Below are 21,785 nucleotides of genomic sequence, written 5' to 3' on the forward strand. Positions count from 1 at the left end.
CCCAAAAATTTCTTCCTTCTGATGAAAATCAAGAAAAAAAAGGTGATGTGACATCAGAGTTCCTAGATACTGTCAGTATGGCCCATAATGCCCAACATAGTTTTCAAATATTTGAATACCTTTCAACACTCTTAAAAAAATCTGAAAAAATAAATGAAAGTATTTGTAAGCATAGTTTTCAGTTATCTTTATGATGAACTTCACATCATATTTTATCTTTCTTTTACTTCAGCATTTCACAAGTAACATGTGAGGCATCAATAATGCTAAATAACCTAAAATTTCGCTCATGACTAAGGTATGCACTTTGCTTGATTCTTGGAGTTCTTAGAAAAGCATTTTGAAATTTGCTTGGAAGGTAGGATGATATACTACTGGACAAATGTGGGTTTCAGTGTGGCAATTTAGGTACCCTAATTCCTATGCCTTTTCGCATATGAAAGTGTAACTTTCAATGCAAGACACACTGAGCTACATGTACATTCGTTGGATTGACCAATTTCAGGGCTTCACAAAAAGTACAATTTAATCAGTGTACAAAGAATAATGCCTGGAGAATATGCTTGAATAAACACCTTACAAACGTGTGAAAAGGCTGAACAATTGTAACAATAAAGTTTAATGGAATTTATTTAATATAGCACTTAAATATGCAAATATACTAAAATGTTAACAGTCATTGTTGAAATGCATCACATGCATGTCATCTCTACTATAGCTTAAAAGTATGTGTAAATGACACTTATTCATTAAATCACCATGCACATTGGCGGCTGAAATATTTCAAATGTGCCATATGCTAATCTCCAAGCAATCACTCAGCTGATTTGTACTGTAAATAGTAATGTTCTACACGTGCATCAATCTCAAGAATGTTTTATAATCCAAGTGTCAATGATGCATATCATTATAAGTACTTGAGCATGTGTATGCATGACAACAGCTTTTGATAACTAATAGGATTTGAACTCTCAACCTCATCGATACAACCACCTCAGAGAGGGTTCAGACTGTATCTTGAAGACTATAACTGTGCTAGCAAACTTTGTTCATGTTTTTCACAACCAGTTTTAATCACTGGATGTTTCATTTATTTTATTTCGGTTTCCTCCCATCATAATGCTGGCCGCCATCTTTTTCACTTGCAAGTATTTGACAGCAATCAGATTTCTGGAGGAAATCAGGAGGACTGCAGTTGACCACCACCCTTTGCCTGGCACGTAGCTTACAAACTTCCTCACTTTCAACCGTTGCCGAACTGGCAAGAGCTGGATTTGAACATGTGACCTCATCGTTTCGAAACTTACTGTTCAAATATACAGGTACATGTAGATCATACTACCTAGCCTGTTTGAATTTTTTTTTCATTAAGACCGTTTATTAAATTAATTAAAATTAACTTAGCTGCACTTTTTTGTTTTATTTTCTTCTGCTGGAATAAGCTTTACGGTGCTCAGAAGGTGCAAAAAGTAAAGTCTAAGCTTTACATGAACAGTTAAAATAAAACTGGTAATATGACCAGAGACCTTGGCCCAGTTTTCACAAAGAGTTGTATGCCTTTTTTTTTTTTTAAACAATTGTCGTACGATATTTTCTACGTTGATATTACCGTACCATTGTCATATATGTGCGATTATCGTACATGTACGACATCTTTGTGAAACTGGGACCAGAATGCATTAGTTATGTATGACCATTTGCCGACTGCCACATTGTGGTCGTTGTTCTAGCTGCTTTTACTGTCGTAATTCGTAGGCCTTTATATTTAAGTTTCTCTGCAAATGTTCTAGTCAGAAAGGTCTATAAATATTGATGTTTGACATTACTTGCTACACACTGACTGTGGCCTTTTTCTACAATTATTATGCAGTGCTGGCATTAAGCCAATATATACAAGTTTACAGCTGGTTGCCTTTACATGAATCATCTGAGGGCAATTCACAGAGAACACCTCAAAGACCATTGTAATTTTCAAACACTGCACGTGGCCTGCCAATGTTGGTCATTTCAACTGTACATTGTTAGTTTAATGAAGCACCCAATGACAAGTGATGACCTTTTTGAAGAGGGTATTCAACCTTGAGGGTAATACTGAAGTCAGTGACAATACATGTAGTGAGAGTCTTATTTTTCAAGGTCAAAACATCGCAAGGTCACACCCCAGTGATAACTTTTACAGGCCTGTTAAACATCCCTAGATACCATGTACATGTATCAAAGGCAGAAAAATGCCAAATACTGGCAGATCCTCTCTTGACAATTACTTTGCCTATATAAACTTCTTTGATGATCAAATAAATGCATGAATTAATAATTAATAGATGTATAATGAAGTATAATTTTTTAACTTCCCAGTCAGAAAAGATAACAACTGATTCAAAAGATTTCAGTTGTTTAGGTCTAGATGGAAAACATATATATGGTACTTGTTTTTTTACTGGAAATGTATACAGGTAGTTAGGGAAGTTAGGAAATTATGTTTCTTTGGAGAAGAATGAATGAATTATTATTATGACGTAAAGCTTTGGGAAAGAAGTTTTTGCAGTACATGAGATATCCAGTCAAACCAAATCAGTGTTAATTAAGCTTTATAAATGGCAACCCAGCTCAAATATAATTTGACAGGAATGTTTAGGCCTACACATTATATGCTCATATGAACTATCGAATGAAGTCTATTATTTATCCCAAAATAAGCTGTAGACACTAACACAGCCTTAGAAAATGCACTTTGTGTGCAGGGTATGGGATATTTCACAATTTATATCTCTCCCTGCATACTGACAAAATTTAATTTCGCTTGTCGCACTCAACACCACTTCACCCCTGCGATGGAGGCCATCATTATTTTGTGAGGAAACCGAGCAGAGCCCAGGGGAAACCCACGACCATCTGCAGGTTGCTGACAGACATTCCTACATATGGAAAGGAAACCAGCATGAGCTGGACTTGAACTCACAGTGATCACATATAACTCACATATGTTGCACTAGCACTCTAACCACTAGGCAATAGAGGCCCCTTACTTGAATACTTATAAAATACTACATGAATAAACATGTAATATCTTGTGTAGTCCAAATACATGCCATGTAATAGGACAAGTTGTTATCAATGGCAATTAAATTCCTCTCCAAGTGAGGTGTGCCAATACTTCTACAAAGGGAGGGATTTGTGTCTACATGGGCTGAGATTGAAACAGTATGTATGTAGATCTATTCACCTAGAGACAGGTAACAATGTAAACACTGTACAAACAGGTAACACAGGGAGTGGGTACAGTGTAGACACTGCATGTACTAACAGCTACTAACATATACAAAAAGGTAAACATGGAGTGGTAACAGTGTACACACTGTACTAGCACTTAAACATAAAACCCGGGGTGGTAAGAGTGTGCACACCTTACTAACAGGTAAACATAACATCTGGGGTGGTGAGAGTGTACACACTTTAATAACAGGTGAACACAACACCTGGGGTGGTAAGAGTGTACACAATGTACCAACAGGTAAACATAAGATCTGGGATGGTAAGAGTGTACACACTGTACTAACAGGCAAACTTAAAATCTGGGATGGTAAGAGTGTACATACTGTACTAACAGGCAAACTTAAAATCTGGGATGGTAAGAGTGTACACACTGTACTAACAGGCAAACTTAAAATCTGGGATGGTAAGAGTGTACACACTGTACTAACAGGCAAACTTAAAATCTGGGATGGTAAGAGTGTACACACTGAGAGTGGTGCACATTGTATGTGGCCTTTACATGACAAATGTTCAAAACAAGACCTGTCAATGTTATCAGCATGACACATTGGAACACTGGGTATGATAAGCTTGTAATGATGGATTCCTTGATTTCCAGGCAACACCTACATACAGCTCTTCCAGAAATCTACTCCACTAATGTCCCTACCTTGCATATACTTCTTTAAATAAAGTGTGTTTTTTTCCCCCATAATTTGTGCTGTTTCCTTGTGCCGCATGTCCACTGGTAAAATCATGTCACAGCTGAAAAAACATGAACATTCTTCATGTGTGTTTGATCACATGTATATGCTACCAATATTCACTGATACTCTGTACAAAGTGCTCTGTCAATGCTGAGTACTTCGGCAACTGAGAGTACTGTCTTTAACTCGTCCAATTTAAAGCCCACATTTTGCCTACCAGAACTGCATACCAGAAACCAAAAGATGAAATATATGTGAAGGTCTCTACCGTATACTTTCTTTCCTTGTGCAAATTTTTCAGTCATACAGTACAAGTGCATTGCGTACATGTGAGGTAGAAACGAACTCGCTTTGTCTGAATTCTCTTTGTCTGAACTCCCTTTGTCTGATCAGTTCTTGTTATTTATTTACAGATGTAATTTACAAATTATTCATTAAGTCAATAGCTTTTTTTCTATAATTCAAAAGAACCCATGTGAACATGTCCAATCACCTTAAGATGTAAGACTCACTGATAACTTCTGAGGACAGCTCATGCCGCTTAAGGGAGGAGGTGGAGAGCTGGCCATGGTTTTGTGGTTAAAAGCACTAGCTGTTCAGTCTCTATTACACCCAAGGTGTGGGTTCAAACCTAGCACTGGACAAAAAAAATTGTAGATTCTCCTGCAATTACTGCATATGGGGCTTTGGTGGCAATAAATGGCAATTTGCACAGCTAATGTTCATTGACTGAATTCCACCATTGTGGTGTACATGTACATGCCTGTACATATGACACAATACGAAAATTCATAGGTAACTTGCCCAAAGTCAGTGGTTTATACACTCTGGTTCTCTTCACCCACAAAATTGAACACCATTGAAAAATGAAAAATTCTTGAGTGTGGAGTTCAGCAAAAATCAAATAAATAAATAAATAAACAAAGATATAATGAATTCAAAGCAAAGCAATCGTTCAATTCTTGCAGATCCTCTGCCTCCAACGACGAATTGATATATATATATATATATATATATACAATGATGACAGCTATGACGAGACACTAACCTGACCTTGTCAAACTTTATTATTAATTGTTCAAAGAAAAAAGAGGTGCTCATGAACTTTTTAAGCTATCAACAATATTACACTGGGAGCAATCTCTCAGCGCATGTGCTATACGCAGTGTGCTGTCAACACCTTTTGATATGTCAGGTAGTGCAAATGTTAGTGATGCAAGAATAACATCAGAAAGGGTTAACGGTGCACTGTTTGTAGTGTGCACATGTGCAAGAGTCGCCAAAAACTTCCTTAAAGTATTCTTTGCTTTAAACCATCCTTAAAAGTGTTCTTTGCTTTAAACCATTCGTAAAGTACTCTTTGCTGGGACCCATCACTAAAAAATAGGGTTGATTTGTACTCAATAAGGGAATTTTTTTATTCCTTACCATAAAAAAGACAAAGATTTTAAACAAAATAACCTTCAAGTTGAGAGAAAGAGAAAGAAAAATAAAAAGAGAAATTCCAAAAGCCCCCCAAAAATTAGTGTGTCCCTTTTTAGGAGGGTCATTTGGGTTACCCCAACGAACTCATTCTTAATAATGGCCTGGTCATTTTGAATTTCTACAACCTTGGTCTATCTGTCAATGGACAATGCTTTCAATTTCCTTGGTCTTCTTAGCAGTATTTAAAGTGTAATGCACAGTTCTGTATGACAACTTCTCTTAAACCCTTTAAACACTCTTGTTCAAAGGATAAGATATTAAAGAGCTAAAATGTCATATAAAAGAAGACATTTAAAGAAAAACTAAATAAAATAATATATGACATTATGATAATATAAGGAAAAAACATCTGAAGCCTGGGCAAACACATCAGCCATTTAAGTCTCTGGGAATCCTTATATTTATGATTAATTCTTATATTTGATTAATGTACGGATTAAGTGGTAAAGTGGATTATGGTATAAGTGGATTAACGGACTTTGACCTTACATTCAAGAAAATCATTGCTATTTGAGTTGATGTAAAAAGGCACATTTTAACATCTTTTGTTATACATACATCATATAAATAGACATAAGGTCTGCACACCAAGTAAAGCATGGACATTTCTTGGCAATTAAAACTGTTTTAAATAAACAATTAGCCCAAAGGTCAAAGAGCCCATTGAAATCAAAATATCTGTGTTAGCGCGGGCAACATGTATCGCACTTTGTTTCTTGTTACCGTCACCAGCCTGCACACCATTTTATTCCCTACATGGAGACTCATCATTTTCTTTCTTGGCTGGAAATTATCAAAAAAGGCGGCATTATCACATAACCTGAATATTTACTTACAAGCCAAAAAAATAATCCATCTATTTTCATGACCATATATGCATTCAGTATGTATAGCATACCCTTCCCCCCATGATACTGATGTCCACATTTTTCGTGATGTCATAAGTACCACATATACATGACACTGTGGCAGCTCAACTACTCTAAATTACTCTCATCTTGGCCAGTACAGCTTTGAACTGGTCAAATACAACTGTGAACTTGCCAAATACAACTTTCAACTCTGCCAAAACAACTGTGAACTTGGCCAACGCAACTTTGATCTCAGCCAATACAACTTTCAACTCAACCAATACCACTTTCAACTCGGCCAATACAACTCTGAACTTGGCCAATGCAACTTTGGACTTGGCCAATGCAACTTTGATCTCAGCCAATACAACTTTCAACTCAACCAATACCACTTTCAACTCGGCCAATACAACTCTGAACTTGATCAATACAACTTTGAATTCGACCAAAACCAATTAGCTTTCAGCTCAACCAATGCCACTTTCAACTCAGCCAATACAACTCTGAACTTGATCAATACAACTTTGAATTCGACCAAAACCAAGTAGCGTTCAGCTCAACCAATGCCACTTTCAACTCGGCCAATACAACTCTGAACTTGATCAATACAACTTTGAATTCGACCAAAACCAAGTAGCTTTCAGCTCAACCAATGCCACTTTCAACTTGGCCAATACAACTCTGAACTTGATCAATACAACTTTGAATTTGACCAAAACCAAGTAGCTTTCAGCTCAACCAATACCACTTTCAACTCGGCCAATACAACTCTGAACTTGATCAATACAACTTTGAATTCGACCAAAACCAAGTAGCTTTCTGCTCAACCAATGCCACTTTCAACTTGGCCAATACAACTCTGAACTTGATCAATACAACTTTGAATTCGACCAAAACCAAGTAGCTTTCAGCTCAACCAATGCCACTTTCAACTTGGCCAATACAACTCTGAACTTGATCAATACAACTTTGAATTCGACCAAAACCAAGTAGCTTTCAGCTCAACCAATACCACTTTCAACTCGGCCAATACAACTCTGAATTTGATCAATACAACTTTGAATTCGACCAAAACCAAGTAGCTTTCAGCTCAACCAATGCCACTTTCAACTTGGCCAATACAACTCTGAACTTGATCAATACAACTTTGAATTCGACCAAAACCAAGTAGCTTTCAGCTCAACCAATACCACTTTCAACTCGGCCAATACAACTCTGAACTTGATCAATACAACTTTGAATTCGACCAAAACCAAGTAGCTTTCAGCTTAACCAATGCCACTTTCAACTCAGCCAATACAGCCTTGCTCTTAAGGTCTGTAATTTGTCAGTCCACATTGTCTTTATTCAAGTATTAATTAATATACAGAGTCAATTAGTAACACAGTGAAGTGTTTTTAATATTATAGGACCCAATAGCTAATATGTGAGGTGATAAGAAAGAATTAAAAAGTATGATCCAGTTATACTAAATGTACCCAAGTTTATACGCTGTAGGACTGGTAGGTGTCAACTGGTACTACATATATGTAATTAGCTGACAATGGAGAACTGGGAAATTGGTCCACTTACCAGCCTTTTCTCTGCCTCTTTGATCTGAAGGCCTGCCATGCTGTCGACAGTAAGTAATTCCACAAGATATCAAGAAATCCTCACAGATATCATCAGGAGTTTTTAGTGCTAGAGAAGCCTAGCACTGGTGCCATGTTTAACCCAGCCTAACAAAGAGCCATAGTATGTGTGGTCTGCACCCGACCAGGTAGGCCTATACACAGCAATCACCAGCTGTACAAAGGGCTTACCCTACCAGTTTAGCGCTCCACTCAGCCAGGCTTGCCGGGTAGTTACCCACTATACCTCAATGACTTGTCTTGACAAATCAAAGCCAATCTTTTACTAGCTTTCTCTGAGAGGATTATCTCCCCACTGGATTATGTCTATTGTCAGTGTTAAATCAGATTTGCACGAATAGCTATTGACACGGTGCAGCCCTAAAAACCCTTAATCCACCTTATCCGTGCATGGTCAAATATGGTCAGTTTGGAGACAAGCTAATAATATTGTCTCATAAGCAGCTATAAGCAGCAGTTAAACATCATAGATGGCTGACACCTTTAATCAGCAATCTCATTCCATGAAGCGATTTTTGAAAGAACGCGAAGGTTAATATTTCAACATGGTGCCCCAGAGGTTCAAATCGGGAATGATATGTCTTCTCACAATAGCTGCAATGTCTTCCCAGTTGTAGCTTCTAGAATCCAACGATGCCTGTTTCAATCCCATTTCTCAAATTTTGACTTGAAATCTTCCTGTAAAACCTTATTTTGTGACTCAGGAGCCTCTCACCAATGCGGTCGCTGTGAGTTCAAGTCTTCCTCTTTGGCTGTACGTGGCAAGGTCTGACAGCAACCTGTGGATGGTCGTGGGTTTCCCCTGGGCTTGCCCAGTTTCCACCCACCATAATGCTGGCCGCTGTCGTATAAGTGAAATATTCTTGAGTACCGCACCAATTAAATAAATAAATAAATAAATAAAACCTTATTTTGGAATCTGCCCTTGATCATTCACTTTAAATGTGATGTACCTTTCATCCTTATAGGGAATGTAAATTAACAAACGTTTTTGTGCACTACTTTGTACTTTGTTACAATCACATGCTCACAATCACATGTGAGATAAGGTCTACTTATCTCACAAAAAATCATGCACAAAAGAAATGCTTGTCAATGTAAAATAAAGATAAAAACTATGAATTTTATACAGACATTATACTCTATTATGAAATAGTAAATTTCGGTGCAATTTCTGGACCTTTTAACATGATTTTGGAGACAAAACTATTGCTTTGGCCAATTTCAAGGCTTCTCAAAAAGTGTTATTCTACACAGAATAATGCCTTTAGAATATGCTTGAATAAACACCTTGCAAACATGTGAAAAGGGTTGAAGAATTAGGGTGGAGTCTGATAGTAGGCAAAGAAAATGTTAAACACCTATATGTGTATATTTCCCAAACAGATACCACACAGTATACACTGAGACTATAACTACGTCCTAGGCAACCACAGACAAACAAGGCACTTAGTTGAATTTATTCTTGACTGTTTACAGCTAAAAGGCCTCTCTGAGCAAGAAATGGTAAAGGCTTCGGAAGACTGTTAAATGATTAAACATAAAGTGTTAATACAAGGCCGACGAACAATCCATTAAACTGATCCCACTTTGACAAGTCCATTCATCGGGGTTATCAGTCAATGCCTTGCTTTCATATCACTATCTTAACATGTGTAAATAAGTTGTTGGTACAACACGGTTTAGGTAAATTATCTCTTGACAAAATAGCGGACGCCAGCCATGGTGATTTGTGCTCTGCTGTGATACATCGTGTCATGTTTACAGCTAGCGTGTGATCAAACGCTTAAGTGCCGCAAAACGGTCTAAACGAGACTACATATACAGGCCGATCAAGATCAGGGTGTGATCAGGGTCGTGACAACATCTACGCATGTCCTCCCATCATGGCCGCACCACATGCGATCTAGAAGCGCGTAGAATGGGCGGATGATACGCGCAAAGTATATCGTTAGCATCGGGCAGTACTGTATATACAGTACACTTATACAATCGTGATATGACCGGGCCTGCTGGTTTGATACGATCAGCTATTAGAGACTGGTCTGACGTTAGGTTTGGCAAACTTCGTTCGTCCAACTACGATAAATCAAATGGGGCCATCTGGTACTATCAGTCTCTTCTAATACCTACAAGTTTATGTTTAGATTGTACCTCACCTCACAAGTTGCGGACAAATTCAGCACCCATCCACATCATGTAAATCTTTAAACAAAATTTTTCCTCGATGGTTTCACCCAGAAACAGGACTACACGCGAATTAACCAACTGAGGACGGAAGCTTTCCATGTTTTCCAGCTGACCACGTGTTTGAAAAAAAAAAACAATGGCAACATAGATGGCGCTGTGTTGAGTAGGGCCCTACATTTCAGCATATAGTAGACATAGTTACCATGCTACATTTCCACAAATAGTTCAAATGCATAAAATATTATTTCTATCAAAACTTACCTCCCATGCCTTTCCTCGTTTTTCTATAGCTATGGAATTTTGCTGTTCTCTGAAATAGGGCCTACCTGTACACCTGAAACACCTGAGTCGAGATAAAAGCGGCCTAAATAGGCCTACTAGCTTAGGCTACATAGGCCTACATATACATATGTACATGTACACGTAGGCCTACCATTAACCTATGCGTAGACAGGCCCAGGTGCATATCGATAGGTCTACCCAATCACAGATTCTTTTTGCTGAATTACGGTGTGTGTATATATATATATATATATATATATATATATATATATATATATATATATATATATATATATATATACTATGAAAATTTGTACCAGTGTAACTGAGTTCATATGATGTAATTTAGTTTACGGGAACCGAAACTGATTTAAATCTTTTTTCCATAGAACTAGTGGTTTAATGTGCGGATTGATTGTTTTTTGCATCGCATTATAGTTGTTACCAATCGCTGGGACACACCAGGTGGGAGTTCAAAACCGGTCTTCGATTGGGAATTAGTGGATTGTTTCGAGCTCTCACTGTTGCGGGGCCTTGGTGAGAATAAACGTTAATAATTTGTTTGTAGAAAACCACTTACCCTGCCATATGATGTGCACAAAGTCAGTCTATAACTTGTCAAACGTCGGTGCATGGTTTATCCCAGACAGCTTACTCCAGTTTCCTTCACCATCGTACTTAAGCAAAAAATTCTTGATTTATTAAACAACAATACAGCAACTAAATAACATTTGTTTAACATCAAACTGGTCCTGTAGGCCTATGTATACATACTCTGTTTCTTATCCGGACATTAGAACTGATTAAAATTTAGGATTTCCATGGTATGTACCCTACCCTAACTGGGGCGAATGTCCTGGGTCTCCTGCAGGTAACTTCATACACGTGGCCACTGAAGCAGCTGTTCAGTACAGATCTACATGTACATGGCCACTGAAGCAGTTGTTCAGTATAGATTTACATGTATATAGGCCACTTAAGCAGTTGTTCCGTATAGATCTACATGTATATAGGCCACTGAAGCGGTTGTTCAGTACAGATCTACATGTACATAGCATAGGCCCACAAGTGTAGTACATCCTTGGGAAGGCTTAAAATTGTAAAATAAGACAACATAAATCTAGATGCTGAAATAATATACTGTACAATATTACACTCAAGTTTGTCCGTTTGAAATTGGGATTTCAAACACTGATATATTCTGAAATTAAATTAGGATTCCGTCCTTTGCATACGCACATTATTCTAATTCCTCAACCTTTTCGCACATGAAGGAGTAACTTTCAGTGCAATTTACGCACATTTTGATTTGATTTTGAAGACAAAACTACATTGGTTGGATGGGCGAGTTTCAGGGCTTCACAAAAAGTATAATTTTATCAATCGAAACAGAATAATGCCTTCAGAATATGCTTAAGTAAACACCTGGCAAACATACAAAAAGGTTGAAGAATTACACTCAAAAAATCAATCTGTTAATTTTAACAGAAAGTTTGTTGTCTGAGTGGGGCTAGAATGTATTCAGTTATTGAAACACAGTGTTATGTCATATTCAACAGAATACTATCTTAGTCTAATAGAATCTTTATGTTGAATTAACAGAATATATGAGTTACATTTAACAGAATAACCTGTTACAATAGCTGAATACATTTTAGCATCACTCAGATAAGACTTTCTGTTAACTTTAACAGATAATTAATTTGAGACTAAATTAATAAAATGTATGACTGTGTAATTATAACACAGCGACCGGGAGATGGCTCCTAAAGGAAAGATTACACTCAGCAAAGATCGCTATACATGTATTCGCTTCATTGGTTCGTTTTAAACAAATAGGTCCTACAAGGGCTTTAAAAACACATTCTCACGCCATTCGTGTAGGTATCGTATGCCTCACTTACACCAAGCTCAACACCAACCCCGACCCCCAACCCCACCCCCACTTCCACCCCTCCGACCATACACCATTCCCTCTGCAAGCAGTTCACTGCATTGAGTTATGAAAACGATAATTGTTTTGCGAAGAATGGGAAACAATTGCGCATAAACACTACAGATTATTTGCAAGTCCATTTAAATATTCAAATTGTTAGCTCTAAAATTCATATGTGCATGTAGATTTTCAGAATGGAATTTAAGAGTAGGCCTATAGCGACATTTTGTGTTACATTGGACGTACGGGTACACCTCTTTAACTGGAGGCATTGGTTGTCTCCCTGATATATCACATTTCACACTGGGCAGCTCGAGCCTAGATACCTACAACATAATGTGGCCAAAGTGTCGTACGTTATATCTGCTTTAAACATGATACTGACATTTGATCTCGTATACAGAAATATAAAACGACGTGGATCTAAATATATCCCACATTATAACCATTGCAGATATATATCTCAATGTACACTGAATAGCATGCTAGCTAAGTCTATGTCAAACTCAGTGCTTATGTTCTCTGAATTCCTGGGGTATGTACTAGTTAAGCCCTTATCCAAGTGCCCTTGCATTTTAAATACATGTATGTATATAGGCTTGGAATATATTAAATGGTAAAATGGTCAACATGTTAAAGAGTACCCTGGGAGACTAGGGGTTTTATCTTATCACCCGATTTCACACTCCTTTTTCATCCCAGACACTTTTACAGAACTACATCAAAAGGATTCAATTTAGGCAAGGTACCAGACTGAAATACATTCTGGGCAGAGACAGTGCAAAATATCTTACTGACACTTTCGATCATTCCATATTGTAGCGACCTGAGACATAAGTTTGTACTCGAAAAATTCCCAAGTGTGCACAATATTTGCCAGATTTAAATATGTATAATTCTATAATTTAGTTTACTGTGAGGATATCAAGTGACCGATTGTTTTGCGCTTTGAATGTTAAATTTTCCCTTTTTGGTGAAACACGGAGAACGAAAACGTAGTTAAACGTCTGTCTACGTATGACAGATATCTCGGCCCCGTTGCTTTTCTTAATACATTGAATAAATTTACTCTAAATTACATCATCAAAACTTGTATGAAGAATGAATGAATGAATGCTTATAGTTTAACGTCGTACTCAACAATTTTCCAGTCATATGGCGACGAGGAGTCATTAGGTGAGTGTGCATATACTGTGTCTTCTTTTTGCAGAGCGATTCCATGTCGCTAAAGTGCTGTCGCCACTGAAGCATCATGCCGAAGACACCAGGCATGACACCTCACCCAGTGACACTATACTGATACCAGGCCACCTTGCCCTCTTTTGACGCAAATCACTAACATAGATACAAGTACTTTTCTTTTGGTGTTTGATGGAAGATCCTTGTTCCAAAGCGTGGGCATAGTGGCAGATCTCCGCCAGAGTTGTGTCCCTTGTTCCGATGTTATCCAACAATTTACGGTCGTTACAACAAACATCCTATTAGACGCCGTAAACCTTCACCATAGCTAAATGTCTCGCAATGATGAAGACTCATTTACAATCCTTGGATTCGGATTCAAATCCCCACCCTGCAGAACGCAGAGGACTGATGCTTAGCCTGACTCCTCTTTAAAATCTGTCCATAACTATCATTTTCCATTTTGAGAACTGAACCAGAACGTTTTGAATCTTAAGAATGCGTCAATCTATAAGAATCTCTCCACAGCGAGATATCTTTTTTTATCGAAAGGGTCTGGAATGATCCCAGAGATCACAGTTTGATGTAGAAACTATACTGTCAAATAAATTGCTGCTGGGATAATGTTTTACTTTTAGTACAAAGAGAGAATATTTAATCCTGAATTCCCGCACATTCAAAGTTTCCAAATACATTCTTATTGGTAGATATGTGGAGGTGGAACGTGTGTGGTCTCTGGGGACTCATTCGAAGAGTTCAGCCTGAATTCAGGACACTTTCTACAGGCGACTTCTACTGTCTCGGTTACAAAATTCTCTCTCTGTACTAAACGGTAATAACTTTTCATAACAGCAATTTATTTACTATTTGTAAAGCTAGCATGCACTGCAACATAGCAATGCAACGAATGGAAGGACAAAAAGTCTTCACGTTATATCTCAATTTGCGGACCAGTGCAAACTAACGGACTGCTTGCACTAAGAAATACCCAGTGCCCGAAGACTTGTCCAATACATTCGTTATACTAGCTGGTAATAGTATTTTAATGTTGAACCACACGTAACCTCTTCCCATACACTAGTCACTTACAAGAGATAATATAGAATAGACCCCTTACTGCTTTATTTACAGAACATAAACTTAAGACTCGCGATAAAACACACTCTAAATACTTTCTAGACCCCTCACAAAGCGTACGCATCCTGTTCAGTGTAAGTGGCGACATGCTCACCTCTTTTGTCCCACGTCAACGTCAACATATATTTTTCTAAGGGCCCCTAATATAAAATTATGCGGGTGTTAAAAGTAACAAGCATACCCCTCTGTGACGATTTTAAGGTTTTTTTTTTTATGTACTGAGTACCCGAGTACTTTAATGCAAAAGATATTGTTCAATGCACTAGATTACAGCACGTCTGAAGTATATGTAATGTGTTTACATGACAATGACAGCAGTGACCCAACGACCTTGGAAAAAAGTCAGAGTCAATGAAACAGAAGGGAAGGGGGGGGGGGGGAGGGGAGGGAGGGTTATTCTACATGACAAGATGAGCATATGGTACATGTTTGATGAAAATTACTCAAAGAAGTGTTGTTTACAAGCCAGTCATAATTTAAACATAACTGAATTGACCTCAATAACCTGAAAAACGGTCACTAAAAGTCACTATAAAGCAACTTGATTCTTCTAAATGCCTACGTGTATACATGACAAAAAGTTTTGTAAAGCTGGATGCGATTGTTCAAAAGATAGATTGTTTACAAGATAATGGAGACACAGATCCAACGATTTTGAAAATATGCGTAAAATAGATGGAAGTATACAATTCGAGAGATATTCTATTTACAAGTTTGTCACAAAATACATATTAAATAACATCGATGACGTTGAAAATATAGACCAAGGTCACCATAAATGCATAGGGTTCATGGCCATGCCTAAGTAATGTAAAATTTTTGTTAAACCTGACTACAAGCATTCAAAAGGTAGAGTGTTCAAAATATTGCAGGCACAGACACAACGGCCTTAAAAAGTAGGCCAAGGTCACTGAAAAACAAGATTGATGAAAATGCCTAGAGAAAGATCCTGTTTACAAGCCTGTCACAAAGCTTAATTTCAATGACCCTCTGACCTTGAAGATATAGGTCAAGGTCTTCGAAAAATCGGAATGGACGATTATGGCTAAAGGCCACTTCGGTAACATTTTAGCCATACTGTGGCGACAAGAAGTTTAACACGAAGAGACAGTAAATGAGTTTTGACGCTAGGCGATGATGGAAAAATCCAAAATGAAACAAAAATGACGGACATTTTTAAAACCAGCTACAAACAGGGTGTTATAATTCGAAAACAATTTTGATATTTACACAACAATATGAAAGTTGGAAAATTGTATACAGAAATGTATAAAGCTGTATTTTATGACATAGGCCGAGAACTTTCGAATAATGAATTCCAGCGAGGGTGTCATATAATTCGAATATGAAGTAGACTGTTTACGACCTTTGGGCAAAGTATACGTAGTCACTCAACATGTTTGGAGCCATTTAGGGCATCGCAGGAAACACACTCACGCCCAAATGCCCCAGTTCAGGATAAAGAGCCCAATATGGCACCCCTTTAGTTTCTTCGAGATATACCTTCGTAAGTTCAGGAATAATAGCCAGTGGCAGGACGAGTATCATATAGTTTAGTATTGGCCCGTGGCGGAGGTGGTTAGCGTGTCATCGCGGGGCAATGACTCAGAAGCCCCTAACATAAAAAATATATGGATCACAACTTCTTTTTATTCAGTGAGCGACGTTTCGGTATTAGTACCTATACTTTAAAAAGCTGGATTTAAGCGTGTACAAAGATGTCTACCGACGGGACGGACTGTCACACAGACAGATGTTCCAGGCAGCACAACAACAACCCTGGGTCATCATCAAATCAAACCGGCCCCGATAGCTCAGTTGGTAAAGCGTCCGTTTCGGGGCCGGTAGAATACAGGGTCAAGCCTGGGTCGGGTCACATCTAGGACCTTAAAAGAGGAAGTTGTAATCCCCCCTCCCCCCACTGTTGTTCAGCAATGAGGGTATAGTGCAACGATTTGGTTGACCCCTATCAGCATAATGGCTCGGGTGGGGCGACTTACTGTCTCAGTGAAGCAGCACTGGATAAAGAGCGGTGGAAATCCGCCCTGCCGCAAGGAGGCACATTATATGCCTTCTGAGAGCCCCTTCGTCGTCATATGACTAAAAAAATTGTTAAGTACGACGTTAAACCCCAAGCACTCACTGACTCACTCATCTAATCGACCTGTACCAAATTAACCTATATCAGGAAACACTTTAATTTTATTTTTACAGCATTATAAGTACAGTCAAATATTTTAATTTGAAGACTGGTCTTTATACGACCTGAGTGGATGAGTGAGTGAGCTAGTGCTTGGGGTTTAACGAGTGGATAAGTGGGGCCCTATTACATAACAGGCATAGGCCTCGGTCTTAACCGAGTGCATGTTTGATGTTAAAACATCGCTTTCTTCGTGTGCTTTTAGGCATATAAACACACACCCAAAATTCTGCCCGCACACTAGCTTTCTCTCCCGTTTTTAGGAATCTTATTCACAATTGTATTGCATTTAAAAGCAACAACAATGTTAAACCGGTTTAATACAACTATATTACAGATAATAGGCAATGCAGACAACTTACCAGATCATCTTGTTCAACAGTCTGCGGATCTGAAATGAACAAACACAAGAGAAATGCTTATAACGCGCAATTTAAAAAAAAACAACATACACACCTAAGGCAAATTGAGACCCACCGAAGTGACGACGTGAGTCTGACATGGCCATTTTCAATACATCATGGCGGGCCCTTTCCATTGTTTTCGTGTTATTGTATGTTAAATGTGATGACAACACAACATTTTGAGTAATTCTAGATTATACAGTGACGTCTAATTAATTGGAAGTAGCATCACTATATTTGTTATCAGATTCTGCTTAAGCCATTGTGCTATTAAAGCACATATGTGAACAGTTTAAAATAAAACCATAACTGCGGTAAATTGACAATACACCGTATCTCACCAATATTTACCTGGTACATAACTCTCCATATTATATTTTCTTATTTCTTTTTTTCCATTTCAAATGACGAAATTGCACGAGCAGATAGAATAACTTAAACTCTAACTCGTATTTTTTTGTCAGGTTTGCGTGGGTCACGTGTCCATGCTAACAAACGTTTGCACGTTTGGATAGAAAGGTAACACGTATTAAATGATACATACGAAGCAGAAGTATTCATGGAACGTGGAAACGACTTTGTACATAATGGACAAGAACATGCCTAAAACCAACGTTAGAACACCTTTAGCGATGCCTAGATGTTTATACATAAACTGGTCTTATGTCGCTATATAGGAAAATATTAGTCAAGAAAAAATGGTTAGCTGGAAATGACCATAACTACATGTTATGTTGTGCGATGACAAGCCACATCTTTACATGTGGTCATTTCTGCTGAATCGTAATGTTGCTATTATTTTGACGACATAATCCGTGGTAAGCTATAAACAATTTATCAAAACCATGGTAACTTTTAAGGAATAAATCAAATTCATTGAATCACTTCAGATGTGTGCTCACAGACAGAAGAAAAGGCTGGGATTTATCTGCATGGTCTACTTTGCTGACACATTATTTGTTATGGTACTGACAAATACTGTGAATTACTCTAATTCTTCAACCTTTTCAAAAATTGGAATAACTGACCAATTTGTCTGTCATAGTTTTAGACAAAGAACCGTTACCCATGAGACAGGTTCATAATGCAAAATGTGTATACATGTATGTATGTATTTTTTTTTTTTTTTTAGGACAAACATTAATATGTGTTCATTGACGACCTGGAGTCATTCGGTTTTGGTGTACATATACCGTATTTTCTTGTGGCAGAGTGAGTACATGTCGTCATAGTGCTGCCGCCATTAAAGTATCACGCTGAAGACACCAGACATGACAACCAACCCAGTGACATTATACTGACACCGGGTCAACCAGTCCTGCTGTACTTGAGCGCCAATCAAGAATTCCACCAGTTTTTAAAATCTTCAGTATGACGCGACCCGGGTACTGTTGGTACTGTTATGTCAGCATATTGTTACTGGCAGCTCCAAATCGACATAGCTGACCTTGTTAGGCGCGAGGACCTACAGGTGGTGATTACCTCGCAGGCCACAACGCTGTGTACACATAGTACAAGTATATATACACCTATATAGATACACGTATACCCCAGGGGAACACGGAATAACCTTGTCCAGCTATTCAGGCGTGTGGTGGACAGGAATTCGACACTTCCAGCTCCAGCCCAGTCTAGCCCATAATGAAGTTAAGGAACAACATGCATGTATATACACCAGGCTTGAATTTACACGCAGCTGTATATCTTTACATTATATATGTGGAGTTGAGAGATTCAATTACTGCACCATTGCGTAGCTTATGAGATCGACGTATAGCCTAACTATTTCAGTGATTCACTTAAACCCAGCTTTGAAATTTTGATCGTCCGACTGACTACGCAATTTTTCAGTATTGATCATAATTCCAATTCAATTTCTTTTTTGGATTAAACGATATAAGTCCTAAGAATAAGTAACATTATAAATCGGGATAATTCTATTCTCAAAAAAGTATCCTGTTAAATTTAACAGAAAGTCTGTTGTTTGAGTGAAGCTAGAATGTATTCTGTTATTCCAGCAGACTGTTCTGTTATATATAGCACATTTATTCTCTTCATTCAACATAAAGATTGTGCTTGACTAACCAAATATTATGTTCAGTACGACACATTGTTATGCTATAATACATAGTAGCATCACTCAGGCGACAGACGTTCTGTTAAAGTTAACAGATTACTTTTTTGAGGGTAATATTAAGCACAGCGCCATACTGGATGTAGCCTATTTGACGCACAGCATTCCACGTTTGGAATCACAGAGCAAACAGATTTGATCTTAGCAAACTCCCGCATGTGCCCACTGAATATATCACTTACCCAACTTAACAACGATTGTCTCCATGTTGGTGTCAATCAATCACGATAACAGGAAAATCCCAAAGTTTACACGCCGCTTTTCATCACGTTGTCCTCACTGCTCATAATCTTTGATCCAAATCCCGATGTTTGTTTGCCAGAACATATATAGGACATCATAACTTAGGTCCATCACACCTGATCCAGTTATAATTTACTGTTATAAAGTGAAAAGTTATTCAACACTGAGCTGTAACCCAGACACCACTGTCTCTATAAACATTTAGACAACTTGAGAAACAGCCAAGGGTTCTGGGTGCCTAGAAAATTAACGTTCAGGTGTTAAGACCTTAATGGAGATGGTCTAACCCCCAAAACTTGACATTATATCTATATATCTACTTATGCATATCGGGTAACCCGTACAGCTCAACCCCCTGGGTGGCTAGTAGGTGTAGGCGCTACCATAACGACCCTACTGATAATTGACAGTAGATCAATGAGCGGAATGGAAACAAGACAGGCTTGTCACAATACTCGTACAAACCTAGATCAGAAGTGTTGATAACTTAAGTCTTTGTTGTGAGGCTCCCGTGTGGGGTACACGTTTTATCTGTCTTTGTACAGGCCGTTAAAAACGTCAACACATATAACTGTCCACGTCCATCCGTGATTCAGTTTACAGTCACTTCAAAAATCATATGCCTTCTTTCCAGTCTCTAGCGCAGCACAAAGACCCACGATCCTCTCACCAATGCGGTCGCTTTGAGTTCAAGTCCAGCTCCTGCTGCCTTCCTTTCCTGTCGTATACGTGGGAAGGTATGGCATCAATCTGCTGATGGTCGTGGGTTTCCCCCAGGCTCTGCTCCCGGTTTCCTCCCATCATTTTCCTGACCGCCCTCGTGTATGTGAAATACACCAATCAAATAAATAAATAAATTCATCCATGCTTGCCCTTTAAAAACTGGTTTTCTGGACACTTTCTCACTTACCGCTCAACATATATTAAGAGACAAGTGTAAGACTACTGTGAACGGCTGGAGTGGGGGGGGGGGTCATGCCTGGTGTATTCGGCATTGCATATTTGTGAGGTAGTACTATAGTATGCAACATATTATAGCAAAATTATTACTTTGAGCGCAAGTTTCAAATGTGTTTGTAGGAAACTTTAAAATTTATCTTCCTCTTTAGAAATATAGATTTAGATTTGGCTGTTTTAATGTGATTGTATGTTAAATGTGATAGCAGCACAGTATTTTGAGTAAGTCTAGACCAGTGACTTCTAAAACAATGCAATTAACATCACTGCATTTTGTTTTACCTAATTCTGCTTAAGTCATGGTGCTATATAGGGGACGTGTAAATTGCTACTATTTATGGATTAAATAAACAGTTAGATTAAAGCCTTGACTGAAATAAATTGACACGAGACTGTATTTTACCGGTTACGCGTGACTATTTGCCAGGAACCACACTGTCGTCGCTGCTCTGGTTTTACTCTGTATATGCAGTACATCTTTAATCATAAGGATTGTGCTGGAATAAACACAACATGCACTGACTATGTAAGAGCTGCCATTCCAGACATTTCAAATACACAAAAAATTCAACAAAATAAAGAAGTCAGTTTTGTCGTCAATCGTCCTTGCTCTAAATACATTCATGTGACAAAAGTATCGAAATTACATCCATGGATGCTTGATGAATTACCGAACATGATTTGTAGCATAACCAATTCACACTTTGTTAAATTAATGGCTACGTGTATTGGAGTTCATAACCAAGTTATATACCTCCACCTAACAAGTAGCGCCATAAGAAACAACTACAACGACCTATACGGGCCATCGATGTTCATAAATCATTTGAGTCTTTGGCATAGGATCGGGTATGTTTACGTACGAAGTAGCGAGGCTGTATAGATCGATCTCAATATCCTGTATGTGCCAGCCGATATCAGCGGGCACTGGGTAAATATTGGGTAATAATAAGGCCCGTATGTACATATGCCGAGTAGATATACAGGACTTATATATTGGTGGTGCTGACCTTATATATTGGTGGTATTTAAGAACCTAGGTCGTTCACACAATCTGATATGAGAGATTTATATCTACAGAATATCATATAGACAAATCCATTAAATATGACTTTTCTCTTAAAAAGACACTATACAGGATAGTTAGCGTAATTTTTCGGCCTTAAGGATATACCTGAAACGCTTGGTTTTTATTTC

General features: G+C 38.1%; 1 protein-coding gene across 3 annotated transcripts in view; it reads right to left on the reverse strand.

Moving 5' to 3' along the window:
* The window catches only part of LOC135469760 (regulator of G-protein signaling 22-like), a 64,967-nt gene extending 45,054 nt beyond the window's left edge, over positions 1-19,913 (reverse strand). For 2 of the 3 annotated variants that reach the window (XM_064748345.1, XM_064748344.1), the window contains exons 1-2: positions 19,571-19,913; positions 17,213-17,241 (exon numbers count right to left, since the gene is read on the reverse strand). In XM_064748345.1, coding sequence (XP_064604415.1) covers positions 17,213-17,241; positions 19,571-19,595 — 54 coding nt within the window. In that variant the 5' untranslated portion in view covers positions 19,596-19,913. Of the gene's footprint in view, positions 1-10,085; positions 10,298-17,212; positions 17,242-19,570 lie in introns of those variants that run through there. The other variant, XM_064748346.1, reaches the window with a different exon arrangement.
* Positions 19,914-21,785: the final 1,872 nt, after the last annotated feature.

This window comes from Liolophura sinensis, chromosome 7 (assembly GCF_032854445.1).
Source record: "Liolophura sinensis isolate JHLJ2023 chromosome 7, CUHK_Ljap_v2, whole genome shotgun sequence".
Lineage (NCBI taxonomy): Eukaryota > Metazoa > Mollusca > Polyplacophora > Chitonida > Chitonidae > Liolophura > Liolophura sinensis.